The 16,834-nt window shown below is 42.9% G+C and overlaps 2 protein-coding genes across 2 annotated transcripts; both read right to left on the bottom strand.

Annotated features, from left to right (window-relative positions):
- Window positions 1-6,422: 6,422 nt before the first annotated feature.
- On the bottom strand, window positions 6,423-10,131 carry LOC127178950 (uncharacterized). The gene is made up of 15 exons (XM_051132150.1): window positions 9,990-10,131; window positions 9,686-9,810; window positions 9,411-9,572; window positions 9,234-9,278; window positions 9,054-9,146; window positions 8,893-8,979; window positions 8,660-8,748; window positions 8,415-8,517; window positions 8,170-8,265; window positions 7,980-8,062; window positions 7,742-7,900; window positions 7,608-7,671; window positions 7,282-7,410; window positions 7,048-7,143; window positions 6,423-6,954 (listed from the first exon to the last, which is right to left on the bottom strand). Exons 1-15 carry the CDS (start codon window positions 10,015-10,017, stop codon window positions 6,889-6,891), a joined length of 1,425 nt encoding a protein of 474 aa, XP_050988107.1. The 5' UTR covers window positions 10,018-10,131; the 3' UTR covers window positions 6,423-6,888.
- LOC127178630 (uncharacterized) lies at window positions 10,131-13,449 on the bottom strand (the record flags this gene model as incomplete). The annotated part of the gene is made up of 5 exons (XM_051131607.1): window positions 10,131-10,416; window positions 10,634-10,750; window positions 10,852-11,056; window positions 11,167-11,306; window positions 12,828-13,449. Coding segments are annotated over 5 exons (1,332 nt in total), but the record flags the coding sequence as incomplete, so codon positions are not given.
- Between the last annotated feature and the right edge of the window lie 3,385 nt (window positions 13,450-16,834).

Below are 16,834 nucleotides of genomic sequence, written 5' to 3'. Positions count from 1 at the left end.
CTGAAAGATATCTATTAGTATTTGAAGTCTCTTTTTGGCTCGTTTTTGTCACTGAATTTCGAATTCAGCAAAAAGTCATACATAATCATGACTTATCATTACTGATCATAATAGTCATGAGTTAGGGAAGTTACAAAAAGTAGATTATGGTCAAGCCAGTGATGCCGAAGAGAGAGCCAATGGAGCAGGAAGAAGAGGAAGACTCAGAGGAGCTTAAAGTCTAGACGGAACCAGAGAATGAATAACGCCTCAGCAGTAGGTAGTCGAGATCTTGAGCATAACCAGGAAGTCCACAACAGTGGGTGGAATCAGCAGAAGATGAACAATGGCCCTGGGCATAAGTCCATTGCACTGTATGGAACCAACAGAGGATAAGGAGAAAAAAGCTTGGGAACTGGCTCTGGGTGAACTTTCCAATGGGAGCTGGCTCTGAGATGGATGAGGCTTCCAAATGAAAGTGAAAGAAGCTTATGCGTTGACAAGCTGGTATGGATTGGCAATAGGCAATGGTAAAACAGTGTTGTCTGGGTGCTTACTCTTGGCTAAATCTGTGGCAAGCTGACGTAGTATCTGCAAAGCCATGTCCATGGCCTTATTTACTATAGCTGGGCAAACATATAATGCTCCAAGACGTTATCATTTTAAATCAAATATACCGTTAAAAAAATCAATGGGATTTTTACTTCTGGAACCTGACTGTTGAACTCTATTGTGTCAGCCAAAGTGATTTACTTTCAGCCATCTGCCCTGTGTAACAAATATCTTGCTTGAGCATGTAATTTAGATCTGACTGGTTGTGAAATCTGGAGGCATGTTGGTGCAATAGCGGCCCTGCTGGTCAAGCTAATAAAGCAGTAGCATCTTACTGGTTGAGCTAGTAAAGTGTCTGAGGTTTATCAACCTTTTAAGGCCGGCAGTTATGCTATTTATGTGGTTAAGGGCAGAGGTGAGAACTTGCCTTTCACAGCCACGCTATTCACCAGGCTTTTGGTCTAGACAATTAAATATATTTCCATTCAGTTTAAAGATGGAAGCATAAGCATGGGAAGTGGGGGTGCTGTTTTTTTCTTTGGGCCTAGCTTATCAGAATTCTCAGCCTGAGCTCGTCTTTTTTTCCCCTTCTCCCAAAACAGCTTATACTACTGTTTTATGTAATGGCAAAGTGATTATATTTTGTTTCTTTTTTTTTTTAAATTAAGTTATTTTAGAAAAACGTTTGGAGCCTTTTTTGTTTTTAAAATATACGTTTTTTTTTTTTTTTTTTTTTTTTTTTTTTAAGTAACGACCAAGCGACCAGCTGCAGACAGTGAGTTGATCATAGTCTGTTTAATCAATTCTGCCTTCTCAATTCACCACCTGCCAAAAGTAAAAACTATAGATATAAAACAGTTAAAGCATATAACAATGTTAAACGTTTAACCTATATAAATGTGTGCTATTAGGCGCATATCCAATGGTTTGTGTGAGAGTGGAGGCTAAAACGTGCTTTTTAGGACATGGAGGCACCAGTGCAATCACTTACATTTTTTTCAGTGGAAACAATTTCAAAATATGTCTGTAAAGGGTCTACTTTTATTTGTGTGCACTCACAATGTCAATAAAACATTGTGCTTTTATAAAATAAAGAAAACAAACATGATGCACTTTCTGCTGTCTCAAAAATGAACAGAAACTCGAATACTTGCATCACAGACATGATAAATATATATGTAGAAAGCTTTAAATGACTACTTAACGAAATAAGACAAATCGAAAACAAAAACGCTTTCAATATGTAGCTAATCCGTAAAGATGCATTTATCTCTAAAGGCTCGTCCAATGAAGGAGATGGCCAGTAAGGATCCTTAACTTCATTCTTAAAACACTGACTCAGAAAACACTAGTTTATTAATAAATAAGTAAAAAATCTCCTTACTATTTCCCCAACATATTCACGTTAATTACTTTTGCCAATGCTTTGTGGTAAGCTTTAGCCAATTGCATGTACTTGAACGCGAATCTCTATCAGCCGTGCTGAAGGCACTTGCAATCACTGCTTCTACTGATGGGACACTAAACACCATCCAAGCCGCTCTTGACAGTCGCAGTAACCTGGTCTCGTGTTGTTTCCACCCATTTCTTTTTTAAACACCACTGATATATGTCTAAAATATAAAAATAAAGAGAAGCCTAAAACAGACCAGATGCCCGGCGCGCGTCTGAACTATGACGAAAATTGGCCCGAAGCCAGAGAGGGAGTAAAATCTTTCCGTGCCACGGGCATAAGCCACTCTACATGTCACTGCTACGTGCGCATGGCAGCTGCCACTCCACATGTCACCGCTACATGACCATGGCACTTGATCTTTCACCGTTATATGCGCATGGCAGTCGACCCGGCACGGCCATGCGCGGATTTCACGGGACCTGGCACGGCCATGGGAACCTGTCACTCGACCTGGTGTCTTTACATATCGGCTGTCATTTGACCTGTCACCGCTACGTGTGACTGTCACCACTTAAAGCTTGGTTTATACTCGCAGAGGTGCGAGCGACGAAAATGACTGTGTGGTGGGTCATTTTGCGTGGTGGTGGGCACGGTATTTTTTTGTAACTTCAGAGGTAAGCAGAGGATTAGCAGGAATGCGCTTTTCAGAGCACTTGTAAGTTACCTAGTATTGCAAAAAAACATACATTTCTATGTATTTTTGTTGAGATGTGAATTCACACGCATGTTATCTTTGACATTTGTTTATGTCCTTGAGTATTGTTTGTTTTTGGTCACATTTCAATACATTGTTTTATGTAGTTACACCAACTATTTCCAAATCTGCATAAAGTGACAAGAAACACAATATATATAAATAATCACACCAATCACTTCCTTTAATAAGACCTCTACAATGTTCCCTATTTGCTTTTCTATGATCAAAAATAAATTACATTTACTTTAATTATGTATAAACATGCAAATAAATAAATACTTCAATAACAATTTTTACATACATTCTTGAATGTCAGTGAAATTATTTAACTTAAACCACTAGAAATGTGAAAAGAAGTTGGGGACAGGGCCTAGATTTTTTTTTTTTTTTTTTTTTTTTTTTTTTTAGCAATGGGCCTCCTCTTGCCTTGGTCCAAAATGTAGACTGTACTGAATACAGTTGTTGCGTGCCTCCATTATCACATTTACATTTTACATTTACATTTACATTTATTCATTTAGCAGACGCTTTTATCCAAAGCGACTTACAGGTGGGGAATACATCAAGCGATTTGTCCTAAAGAAGCAAAACGACCTACGAGGTGCTCAAAATACCATATAACAGGCATTGTTCAATTAAGTACAAGCTAGAAAGGGAAAAGAGTAGAAAAGGGAATTTTTTTTTTTTTTTTTTTTTTTTTTTTTTTAAGTCAAGTAGTGTCGAAAGAGATGGGTTTTCAGCAGTTGCTTGAAAGTTGTTATGGAGTTGGCATTCCGGATAGCGGTGGGAAGATCATTCCACCAGCCAGGAACGGTGTAAGAGAATGTTCTGGAAAGTGATTTTGTGCCTCTTTGTGATGGTACAATGAGGCGTCGCTCACTGGCGGATCTCAGAGTTCTGGAGGGAGTGTAGATTGGTAGCAGTGAGTGGAGGTAGGCGGGCGCCGAGCCTGTGGTTGTTCTATAAGCAAGCATCAGTGTCTTGAATTTGATGCGAGCTGCAATTGGGAGCCAGTGCAGGGTGATGAAGAGAGGTGTGACATGGGCCCTTTTGGGCTCGTTGAAGACCAGTCGTGCTGCTGCATTCTGAATCATTTGTAAAGGTTTGATTGTGCATGAGAGAAGACCGGCTAGAAGAGCATTGCAGTAGTCCAGCCTGGAGATGACCAGGGCCTGGACAAGAAGTTGTGTGGCCTGCTCTGTTAGAAAGGGCCTGATCTTTCTGATGTTGTGTAGGGCAAACCTGCATGATCGAGCAGTTTTAGCAATGTGGTCTTTGAAAGTCAGCTGGTCATCAAAGATAACACCAAGATTTCTGGCAGAACTTGATGGGGTAATTGTTAAAGTACCTAAGTTGATGGTAAAATCATGTTGTAGAGTCGGAGTGGCAGGGAAAATAAGGAGCTCAGTCTTTGCCAAGTTGAGCTGTAGATGATGTTCTTTCATCCACTCCGAGATGTCCGCCAAGCAGCCTGAGATCCGTGCAGCTACTGTTGGATCATCTGGTTGAAATGAAAGAAAGAGCTGCGTGTCATCAGCATAGCAGTGGTAAGAGAAGCCATGTGCCTGTATGATGGGCCCCAGTGATGTAGTGTAAATGGAGAAGAGGAGGGGTCCAAGAACTGATCCCTGAGGAACCCCAGTGGCCAGATGATGTGCTTTGGATACCTCCCCTCCCCAGGCCACCCTGAAAGACCTACCTGTGAGATAGGATTCAAACCAGTGAAGTGGAATCCCTGTGATACCCAGTGATGAGAGGGTGGACAGGAGGATCTGATGATTGACTGTGTCAAAAGCAGCAGAAAGATCCAGCAAAATGAGTACCGATGATCTGGAATCAGCTTTTGCAATCCGCAAGGCTTCAGTGACTGACAGTAGTGCAGTTTCAGTTGAGTGGCCGCTCCTGAACCCTGACTGGTTAGCATCCAATGAACTGTTCTGCGCGAGAAACAGCGATACCTGGTTAAAAACGACTCGTTCAAGTGTTTTTGCTATGAATGGAAGGAGAGAGATTGGTCTATAGTTATCTATAAGTGAAGTGTTTAATGTAGGTTTTTTGAGCAGTGGGGTTACCTGAGCCTGCTTGAATGCAGTGGGGAAAGTGCCTGTGAGGAGAGATGTGTTGATGATGTGTGTAAGTGCTGGTAAGAGTGTAGGAGAGATTGCTTGGAGAAGATGAGAGGGGATAGGATCTAGTGGGCATGTTGTAGGATGGCTGGAGAGGAGAAGTTTGGATACTTCTGCCTCAGAGAGGGGACAGAAGGAGAAGAGTGGGGTGTTAGCTGTGGATGTTGTCGGTATTAGTTCCTGTATGTGTGGAGCCAAGAACTGGCTGCTGATAGTTGTAGTTTTGTTAGTAAAGAATGTGGCGAAATCGTCAGCTGTTATGGAAGTGGTGGGAGGTGGTGGGGGAGGGCAGAGGAGCGAATTGAATGTTTTGAAGAGGTTACGTGTGTCTGGAGCATTGTTGATCTTGATGTGGAAGTATGAGGATTTGGCAGCATGGACTTGAGCAGAGAAGGATGAAAGCAAAGACTGATACATACTCAAGTCAGAAGGATCTTTAGATTTGCACCATTTTCTCTCTGCTGCCCTAAGTTTGGAGCGATGTTCGCGGAGAACATCGGATAGCCAGGGGTTAGGAGGGGTGGCCCGTGCTGGCCTGGAAGAGAGAGGACATATAGCGTCTAGGCAAGAGGTTAAAGTAGAGCATAAGGTGTCAGTGGCTGTATTAACTTCTAGAGATGAGAAAAGGGTTGTAGAGGGAAGAGAGGAGGACACTACAGAGGAAAGATGGGAGGGTGAAAGGGAGCGTAGGTTTCGTCTGAAAGTAACAGGTAGAGGGGTTGGAGGTGTACTGGCAGTAATATGTAAGTTACAAGTAATGAAGAAATGGTCAGAGATGTGTAGGGGTTTAACCAAAGTGTTGTCTGCAACGCAATTGCGTGTGTAAATTAGGTCTAGGTGGTTGCCCGATTTGTGAGTGCTTGTAGTAATAAGACGTTTGAAATCAAATGAAGCTAGGAGTGACTGAAAGTCAGCAGCATAAGGCTTGTCCAGATGAATGTTAAAATCACCAAACACTAGAAGTGGAGTGCCATCCTCTTGGAATGAGGATAGCAGCCCATCTAGCTCATCTAGGTATGTGCCCAGTTGACCAGGAGGGCGGTAAATGACCACAATGTGGAATTTAATTGGAGCTGTTACTGTGATCGCATGAGATTCGAAAGAGTTAAAGTTGCAAAGCAGAGAGTGGTTAAAGAATTTCCATTTATTAGAAATAAGTATTCCAGTACCCCCACCCCTTCCAGTGTGACGAGGGGTGTGAGAGAATGAGAAAGTATTGGAGAGAGCAGCGGGGGTTGCTGAGTCTTCTGGACGAATCCAGGTCTCAGTCAAGCCTAGGATACTAAGTGTCGAATGTGTGGAAAAAGCGGTAATGAAATCTGCTTTGTTAAAAGCTGACTGGCAGTTCCAGAGGCCGACAGTAAATGAGAAAGTATCAGTGGAGGAGGTGACGATAGGACGAAGGTTAGTGAGATTGCGTTGACGTCTGCGTGTGATGTTAGAGTGTTGTGTGGTGATAACCGGAATGTATTGAAAGCACATGATAGCGGTGGAAAGAGGGTGCAAGCAGCGAGTGTATGAAGGGAAAGTTAGTAGAGTACCTAAGTTGCGTTGCGTCAGCTCACAGATAAAGATTATATACACAAGCGAATGGAAGTGGAGTGATAACAGCTGGACACGCCTCCTGACTTAAGCCCAAAGTCTATATCTATGCAAATGCCTCGAATCGAAACTAAGAGCGAGATGCTTCGCACTTAAGTGCCTGCAGGATTTCAGCAATACTAATTTCAATAAGTGCAATCGAAAGTGCTAATTAAAACGAAACAGCAACACTACAAATAGGCAGAGAACGAAAAAAGACTTTCTAGCACTACTTAATAATTTAAACAATACCTATGGCAATAGTGTATTAAGCAAACGCTTACGCGCAGTCGCTGTTGCTATCTCCGTGGACAACAGTGCTTCTCCCATCACACAGGACAACATTCCTGGTGATGAACTGCTATTAAACTATTTTGGGTTTGACCATTTTACCCTTTAAAAGAGAAATAGGACACATGAATGAGCTTTTCAGATATGTTTAAAGCAGGACAACAAGAAGTCAGCAAAAGTAAGACCTACTCCAGAACAGTGTTTGACTATAAAGCCATTTCTGCCTGGAATCTGTGAAATCCCTCCGTCTTGTGCAGAATTATGAATGTAAGCTTTAAAAGAAAGAGAATACAGTTATGAGCAGTATGCACAGTGCATTTATTGATATTGTCTCATGTACTGTATCGAAGTGTCTGTATATCTACCTCCGGGGTCAAAACTTCAAGAATGTAGGTCGTGCTTTCCAGGGAAACTCTAGGCAATTGTGTAACCGTGTATATCCTTTTAATGATCCTGTCTGTCTGTAGCAGCGTATGTATATATATATATATATATATATATATATAACATTTATATTCAACAAATTAAACAAACACAAACTTATTTAAAGTATATACATTTTTAGACAAGGCAAATAGTATGAATGAATATGAATCTACCTGTTCTTCGTCAAAAAAACAAAACTTTTGACTGAGTTTCATTTTCAACTTTGGAAAAAATGTGGGATTTTTGAATAAAAACATCCTGTTGGATCTTACTGTGCCATTTTCCAAGCCTTTGTGTAAGTTCTGAAATGTTATATAGTTACAAACGTGAGAAAAACATAGGATCAACGTATGAAGTGGTGGCTTATTTCTTAAAGTTACTGTTTATATATATATATATATATATATATATATATGTATATGTATGTATGTATGTATATATGTGTGTGTGTGTTTGTGTGTGTGTAGCTTAATTTGCCTAGTGATTTTATAACATTTACCAAGATCTCTTGATCCTCTATTAAAAGTTCAACCAACCAGCCCTGCTTCAAGAGTGCCAGTGTTCTGTAAAAAAAAAGTGACATTAACACAGGTATTGCTTTTATTTTGTTAAAAATATATGTATAACACATACTTCTCGAAGGTGTGCACATGTTTAGTGTCACATCCACAGCAGAATGTTGTATCCTCTGTGACTATGTCAAGGCTGATGCCAGCACAGTCTGCATGCAGCCATTTTTTGCAAAGATCACACTGAATCCAGTCCAGTGACTTGACATCTGGGTGCATTACTCTGCAAACAGATAAAGTTAATAAAAAAAACTCAACTGCAAAATTATAGATAATGTGGAAATTCAATAGCCATTACATACTTTGAATGATATTTTTGGTAAATGCAAACTCCAGCATCTTGGGCCATACATGTGTTTTGTTTTGCACTCTGCACTGTTTTAACCTTGAGTAGAAAATCATAGGAAAAAATGTTCATGTCAAGCTTTGCATATCCTGTAAACCTACAATGTTTTTAAACCCTAGCATTCCCTGTCGTTGCAGTTTTCTCACCATGCATGAGGCATGGTAGAGCCGAAGGTGACACATCTGTTCATTGTGCAGCACTTCATGGCACATTTGAACATTTCTAGCTTCCATCTCTGCCATCTGTACAAATAAGGATTTAACAGAATCAGGTATATGCACCAAACATTTTTAATTGAATTATATAAATTCACCATGAACATGAAAATATATAAATACACCATCAACATGAAAATATATAATATATATATATATAAAAATGGTAAACTCACTGTGCATACAAAAACACCACAGTTCCTTCTGTCATCTCTCTGCCATTGACGTGGACTGGACACAGTCCAACTGTTCAAGGAGGCAATATTTCTAAAAGCATCCCTGAATAAAAACAAGTATTTTAGTATAGAACATAAATGTTTCAGTAATTTATTATTTATACATCATATGTATTGGACACCATTTGTGATTATGGGAATTGGTGTGTAACAATAAAAATTACAATAAAAATTTAAAGTCTTACTTCAGAACTTCCATGTCCAGGATTGAAATTGTCACATACTGATCAGTGTTGTCATAAACTCTGATGGTTTTTGTAGTCATATCAAAAACCTGTAAAATATAAATAGTAATGCCCTCTTTCAAATATAAAAAAGCAGTGGCTACAGCATTATGAAATTGTGGTCCAGTTTGAAGCAGCCTCAAGCACTTTTGAGAAATTTGAGAAAAAACAATTATAACATAATTTCTTGTTACCCAAAGAATGAAGTGGTTTCCCTTCTCTGGGTTATCCCCAGGTCCAACAATCCTTGGTAAAAGTATTTTCAGGAATTCTGAGGTTTTCTGAAATTAAGCAAACGGGAAACTTCTGAGACATGATAAAAGATGGACATTTTCTAGTATGCATTTTAATATACCTCAAGCTCTTTCAAATGCTCATCTGACACTTTTGCATCTCTCTGCCAATCCCTGTGCCACAAAATGAATTTGTCAGTGTTCAAGGCCACAACCTGAAACCCAAATTCACATGTTTTAGTCTTTACATAACAAACTAAAAAAGTCATAGGTCAGTTATGAATTGTGTGTGAATAACTTACATCATTAGTGCCTTCGGCAATCTGAGCAATGCGACAATTTACAGCCTTTAAACCAAAATAAGCAGATGTTTGTAAATACTCATAAATAACCATAACTGAGGTGATTCTACTTATGTATATATTAAATGTATAAATAAGACAACTTTTTTAAGACTGCTTTACAGCATTCAAACTTACATTATCAGTTAGCCAAGGCATTGCTGTACTGCTCGTGTCACTCAACAGATGTGGAGGGAGAACAGATTTCAGGTCCCGCAGATACAAAAGGGCATAGTGAGAAATTCTGGCAATGACATTATCATCGTTTCTCTTCTCAGCGTACAGTCTGGAGATTGTCTCCTAATGTTGCAAAAGTACATTTAATTAAAATTGACAGTAAATGCTGACATTACTGTTTTATTTCTTATTGTAATTGAAGGTTGTCTGTGGTGTAAAAATTCCATAATGTTTACCTTGTGTGTCTGCTCAATTGGGAACATTGACACCGAAAACTTCTTCCCTTCCTCTGGCATGCTATCCAGTTTCGCTGAGACATCTGGATCTTTGCTCTGTACTTCTCTAGGCTGTGTGTTTGTTTCTGCAATTATTTATGAATATGAGCAGATATTACAGAATAGCTATCATAAAAAACACATACTGTGCATCCCATGTGTAAGACTCCACCTGTGTTAGAACAAATATGATTGTAATGAAATTAAATCTAATTAAATTCCAATTATTGATTCAGTACTGTAAGTAATATACATGCCATCTTACCTCCAGCTTTTTGGAGTTTCACAAACATCTTAGGATAAACATTCTTATACAGGAGAAGCTCCTCAAGCCTGTTTATAATGTCAGAAATGGATCCACTGGCAGACACTCCCAGAATATTGCAGGCTTTAGTCAGGTCTTCTTTTTTAGGCTGATGAAAAGATGATTAACATTCAAAATATTTAGGAAAAAAATTTTATACTACTATGTTGCATAGTAAAATGAATGTAAGAAAGCACGTGCAAAATCTGGTCCTCGTCAATGTCCTTTCCATTTGTCCTTTCTTTACTGGTGCTGGCCCTGTCACTTTGGGATAGCCCTTTGAAAATCCCTGTTTTGGGCAGGGTTTCACTCCTCCTCGTATGTTGCCCCATCCATGGAGCAAAGCCAGAGTATGATAACGTGCTTCTAAATGGATTGCTGGATGCATCTAAAATATGAAATTTGTAAGGTTAAAATTGTTTCATTAATGTATTTAAAGTACTGTAAATGCATGGCTGACTGCAATTAATACATTTACTACATTAATACAATTAATATTAAGATTACTGAATTACTGATTACTGAATTAGAATACTAATGTTGCTAAATATCAACAAAAATTTCCCCAATATCATTTGTCAGTTTTTACAGTATATTATGCTTACCATCACAGAATCCAGTGGCTATAATTTCCTTCTCCAGATTCTCCCACCTTGCTGCCACGCTGATCTCTGTTTCCTGGGATGTGTCGTTATGTTTTTCTGGACGTTTCAAAAGATGAACTGATAGTTGTGTGGCAAAAAAGGGGAAATGACATTATAGCATGTTAATGCTGGATAAATTATGCTAGAACTCTTGAAATACATTTTATGTCAATTCTCACCTGGCAATTCAAATGCAACCTTCCAGTTTGTATCAGCAATGACAACAGATGGGTGGTGTCCACAGCGGTAACAGAAGTAGCTGTAGGAATACCTCCTGAGAGCAGAAAAGTGATAAAATGCTTTTGTGAGTTGTGAGTTGTGTGGCACTGTAGTTGCAGAATGGGACTCAATTGTGTGCAGCATCCGTCCAACAGCAATGTGATTCTGCAAAAAATAAAAAGGAGGATGTTTTCAAACATGTTTTTCAAGTTTTTGTATGTGCTTTAGTAATTTAGTACAAACAAACATCCCAGTTGTAACAATCAGCTACTCACCGAAAGGCCGGTTGTCAGAAACGAACATAAGGGTATGGAAAGAAAGATCCTGTTGTTATAATTATGAAATCCTGAATTGTAGTCCTGAAAACAAACTAGAATTCGGCACACTGGGCACTCCTTTCCATAAACTGTAATGCCTACATGAAAAAACACACATTAAACACACTTTTTTGAATGAACACATAAACACATTGCTCAGTTCAGGAGGACATGGCCCTGGACAGTAAGGACAGTTTACTTCTGTGGGCTCAAAGTTGTGTGGAACGGGCTTTTCTGTTTTAGTTAAATCCAGTGGAAGGTTCTCTGGGATACTTTTGGAAGTCCACAAGTAGTTGGTCATTGCAATCACACTACTATTCGTGTATCCTTGATGATTATGCATACCCAGATTTCCACTGAAATTCTCCTCTATGTCCTCAATGTCTTCGTTTGCTGTATCCACAGCATTTTTGGCCAAATGAGGATGCTCTTGAAATAGCCACCACATAGACATGTATCTATGTACACAACAGTGGCGGCTACTGGTCTGTCAAATAGGGGGAAGCTCATTTTCGGCCTACATCGTAAAATTGTCTGTTTATTTATTCACAAGAATGTGCCTTATTGTCATAAGTCACAATGCAAACAATCGTAAAAAAAAAAAGCTTTAGTTTTATTATGCAAAATGTGATGTATTTTTTCTTTTAGTCAGATGCTACTATATAGTATAAATATTTTGCAATTTAAATAAGGTTATTATGGAGATTTATTTATTTATTTATTTCTAAAGTATTTTAATAGAAATATAAGGTTTCATTATGTTATGTTAAAATTTTTCAAGATTACTATATATATATATATATTTATATTAATTTATAGTCATCCTCCATGTTAATATTTAATGTAGTAATCTATATATATATATTGATTACTACATTAAATATTAACATGAATGAATGAATGAATGAACGATCTAAAAAAAATATTAAACTCTGTAAAAGTGAAACAAGGAATGTGGTGTATAATTGTGTGAAATGTATGATGAAAATCAAGCAATTTCGCCAAGCAAATATAAAGAAATAGGTTGCAGCAGTTTTATTTCGACTGAACTTGAGAAATCCACGATGGGACTGAGCGCGAATAGCTTCAGCGATTCCTTATAGTACAAAATCGCTGTCAGTCAAAAGGAGATGCAATCTTTCGACAGACCCTCCAATCATCATGCAGAAGCTCGGAGTCCAGGCCAGCCCACTCCTCATTTGCTCCTCATTCACCCCCAGAGACGCTGAGCGTCCGTGGGCGGGACATAATCGCAGCGTTTATCCAATGACCGTCTAGTTTCAAAGCACTGAAAAAAAACGTTCAAAGCAGCCCCATTGAAGTCAATGGACGCTGGGCTTCAACGGGGAAATGCACTGTGACGCTACGGGAATGTATGAGAAGAAAATCAAGTCAGCCGACCTGCTATATCTAACTGATTCTGAACGAACTCGTCTTTGAGATGAACGTTTTCTAACGCATTTTTAGTCAATAAAATGTTAATACAATAGTACATAATTTGACCATTAATTTTGTGACATTATAGGGGAAGCTGAGCTTCCCTTGCAGTCTTAAAGAAATCGCCACTGGTACACAACTGATCCTGTTTCTTGAGCCTATACACTGGCAGTGCCATTTACCTGATTTTGTGTCAAATGTTGAAATGGTCCTCCCAAACTTACACCAGTTGTCCTTCTCACCAGTGTACACGGAGAAGAATATGTATCTGTCAGAGAGACTGTGTTCCCCCCAGAAAACTGGAAACACACTGTCAGCTTCATCTGCGTTAGCGCGTTGGTATAGTGCCATACATTCTTCTTGTCTAGATGTTGACATTATTCCTTTTTTTACCGTGTCATTCAAAGACTCAGTGTTCAGTGCTGGAGGTGGAATATACACATGGGCTTTTCTGGTCCTCTCTAGGTGGTAGCATTCTTTCCCAGGGTTTCCACTTTGAGCAGCTATGCTCATGAAGTCTCTACATTCATCTACTTCACAATCATACAGCCGTGCTGGCAAACACTTTTGTACATGTATAGGAAGTCTCACTCCATGAGAATGATTTGTTGTCACATAGAGTCCATTTTTGGTGTCAATGCACATCATTGGTTCTTCTCCATCATGCTGCTCCTTTTCATGCCTTCTCAAGTTTGAGGTGGTGGTGAAATTAATCCCACAAATACGACAAACACTGGTTCCTTGTTGGACTTGCTCAGTTGCAACAGTCGACAGAGAAGGTTGTTCCCCATCTGATAATAAAAAGATTCATTCAATTTTAGATATGACTATTTCATTAATAAACCATTATTGAATATTTGAAGAGTTCAATGTAATTGAAGAATATGTTATTTTCTTTGGAATTTAAATAAAATTGCTGAGCGTAAACATAGGTGTCACAGTTCTGTCTGTTTGTATTCTTTGGTTTCTCCCATTGTCTCCCCCCGTCGATCTGTCTGCTTTGGTTTACCCTCGTTAGCGTCATCCCCTTCACCTGTCTGCAATTATTAGTTTCCCTTTATAAGCCTGTTTGTATCCTGAGTTCTCTGTCGGTCTTTATTGTTGATTTGTGTTTCTACGTGTGTGGATTATCGCTCTGTGTTCCTGCCAGTTCCTCTTGGAAGTGATTAAAATAAGATTTGTGTCGTACGTTGTATCCTGTCTTCCATCCAGCACCAGCAACTACGTAACAGAAAGACCGACCACACTATGGATCGGGCTGAGGAAAGACTGTGGAGACTGCGGCAGGGCGACCGGGAGTTGGAGCGGTATGTGGAGGATTTCATTGAGCTATCCGATCAGGTGGGTTGGCCCGATGCCTCTCTCGGCGCTGTGTTTCTGATGGGGCTGAGTGACGAGACTATTCGTTGTGATGCTCCCTCCTGTAATTACTCCTTAAGTGAACTTCTCAATCTTATTCTTTATTTAAATGGCTCAGATTTTGAAATAGAGGAAGTAAAGAATATTGGTGGGTCTCGTCATTCAGTCCCCTCTGAGACACAGTATATCGAGCCAGCTCATCCTGAGCCAAGAGCCCCCACATACCGTACCAACGACTCAAGACGCCTGCCCAGTCCCAAATCTCCTATCCTCCTCCGAAGTTCCGCCGCTGTCCTCAGCCCGATGCGGCCGGCCTCATCCCCGCGCTCTAATCCGCCGGCCACCGCCCAGAGCCCTGTCCCTCGGGCCGCCACGCCAGCGTCTGCTCGCAAGATGGCCGCCACGCCAGCGTCTGCTCGCAAGATGGCCGCCACGCCAGCGTCTGCTCGCAAGATGGCCGCCACGCCAGCGTCTGCTCGCAAGATGGCCGCCACGCCAGCGTCTGCTCGCAAGATGGCCGCCACGCCAGCGCCTGCTCGCAAGATGGCCGCCACGCCAGAGTCTGCTCGCAATATGGCCGCCACGCCAGAGTTTGCACGTAAGATGGCAGCCGCCACGCCAGAGCCTGCTCGCAAGATGGCCGCCACGCCAGAGCCTGCTCGCAAGATGGCCGCCACGCCAGAGCCTGCTCGCAAGATGGCCGCCACGCCAGCGTCTGCTCGCAAGATGGCCGCCACGCCAGCGTCTGCTCGCAAGATGGCCGCCACGCCAGCGTCTGCTCGCAAGATGGCCGCCACGCCAGCGTCTGCTCGCAAGATGGCCGCCACGCCAGCGTCTGCACGCAAGATGGCCTCCGTTCCTGAGCCCCCGGCCAAGATGGCCTCCGTTCCTGAGCCCCCGGCCAAGATGGCCTCCATTCCTGAGCCCCCGGCCAAGATGGCCGCCAAGCCTGAGTCCCCAATCATGATTGCTGGAATGAACATTATGGACAGGGCAATCCCACTGGAGTTCACTGCTCCTATTATCTCCCCTAATTCTCCTGAGCCTCCGCTGGTTCCGTCCAGCCTTCCTGAGCCTCCGCTGGTTCCGTCCAGCCTTCCTGAGCCTCCGCTGGTTCCGTCCAGCCTTCCTGAGCCTCCGCTGGTTCCGTCCAGCCTTCCTGAGCCTCCGCTGGTTCCGTCCAGCCTTCCTGAGCCTCCGCTGGTTCCGTCCAGCCTTCCTGAGCCTCCGCTGGTTCTGCCCAGCCTTCTTAACCCTCCGCTGGTTCCGCCCAGCCTTCCTGAGTCAAGTCAAGTTGTAGCTGTGTTCCCCGAGTCAAGTCAAGTTGCAGCTACTGAATCAAGTCAAATTGCAGCTGCGTTTCCTGAGGCAAGTCAAGTTTCTGAGTCACGTCAAGTTGCAGCTGCAGCTACTGAGCCAAGTCAAGCCACGGCTGTGGTTCCTGAGTCAAGTCACGTCACGGCTGAGTCAAGTCACGTCACGGCTGAGAGTCACGGCTGAGTCAAGTCACGTCACGGCTGAGTCAAGTCACGTCACGGCTGAGTCAAGTCACGGCTGAGTCAAGTCACGTCACGGCTGAGTCAAGTCACGTCACGGCTGAGTCAAGTCACGTCACGGCTGAGTCAAGTCACGTCACGGCTGAGTCAAGTCACGTCACGGCTGAGTCAAGTCACGTCACGGCTGAGTCAAGTCACGTCACGGCTGAGTCAAGTCACGTCACGGCTGAGTCAAGTCACGGCTCACGGCTGAGTCAAGTCACGTCACGGCTGAGTCAAGTCACGTCACGGCTGAGTCAAGTCACGTCACGGCTGAGTCAAGTCACGTCACGGCTGAGTCAAGTCACGTCACGGCTGAGTCAAGTCACGTCACGGCTGAGTCAAGTCACGGCTGAGTCAAGTCACGTCACGGCTGAGAGTCAAGTCACGTCACGGCTGAGTCAAGTCACGTCACGGCTGAGTCAAGTCACGTCACGGCTGAGTCAAGTCACGTCACGGCTGAGTCAAGTCACGTCACGGCTGAGTCAAGTCACGTCACGGCTGAGTCAAGTCACGTCACGGCTGAGTCAAGTCACGTCACGGCTGAGTCAAGTCACGTCACGGCTGAGTCAAGTCACGTCACGGCTGAGTCAAGTCACGGCTGAGTCAGTCACGTCACGGCTGAGTCAAGTCACGTCACGGCTGAGTCAAGTCACGTCACGGCTGAGTCAAGTCACGTCACGGCTGAGTCAAGTCACGTCACGGCTGAGTCAAGTCACGTCACGGCTGAGTCAAGTCACGTCACGGCTGAGTCGGCTGAGTCAAGTCACGTCACGGCTGAGTCAAGTCACGTCACGGCTGAGTCAAGTCACGTCACGGCTACATCTCCTGAGTCAAATCAAGTTCCTGGTGCTTCTCATAAGCCAAGACAAAGTCCAGCTCGCCCTCCAGAGCCGGAGCTCTGCCCAGCTCGCCCTCCAGAGCCGGAGCTCTGCCCAGCTCGCCCTCCAGAGCCGGAGCTCTGCCCAGCTCGCCCTCCAGAGCCGGAGCTCTGCCCAGCTCGCCCTCCAGAGCCGGAGCTCTGCCCAGCTCGCCCTCCAGAGCCGGAGCTCTGCCCAGCTCGCCCTCCAGAGCCGGGCTCCCCCCAGCGCGCCCTCCTGAGCCGGCTCCCCCTTCAGCGCGCCCTCCTGAGCCGGCTCCCCCTTCAGCGCGCCCTCCTGAGCCGGCTCCCCCTTCAGCGCGCCCTCCTGAGCCAGCACCTCATCCAGCGCTCCCTACGGCTGGCAGTACTGTAAATTCCCCCAAGAAAATTTTGGGGGGGGGCTACCCGCCATGGCCACCTGAACTGTTTACCC

This window comes from Labeo rohita, chromosome 16, assembly GCF_022985175.1.
Source record: "Labeo rohita strain BAU-BD-2019 chromosome 16, IGBB_LRoh.1.0, whole genome shotgun sequence".
In the NCBI taxonomy this organism is placed as follows: Eukaryota; Metazoa; Chordata; class Actinopteri; order Cypriniformes; family Cyprinidae; genus Labeo; species Labeo rohita.
The sequence above is the reverse complement of the archived record's forward strand: the minus strand, read 5'-3'. Positions and strand labels throughout refer to the sequence as shown.

Excerpts from the sequence above, each read along its gene's own strand:
- LOC127178950 (XM_051132150.1), bottom strand. The coding sequence starts at position 10,017 with ATGTTTGTGAAACTCCAAAAAGCTGGAG. Across the intron at positions 8,266-8,414 it reads GTGGTGTTTTTGTATGCACA|ATGGCAGAGATGGAAGCTAG; the intron begins GTGAGTTTACCA and ends TTATTTGTACAG. Across the intron at positions 7,411-7,607 it reads TAGAGGATCAAGAGATCTTG|AACTTACACAAAGGCTTGGA; the intron begins GTAAATGTTATA and ends ATAACATTTCAG.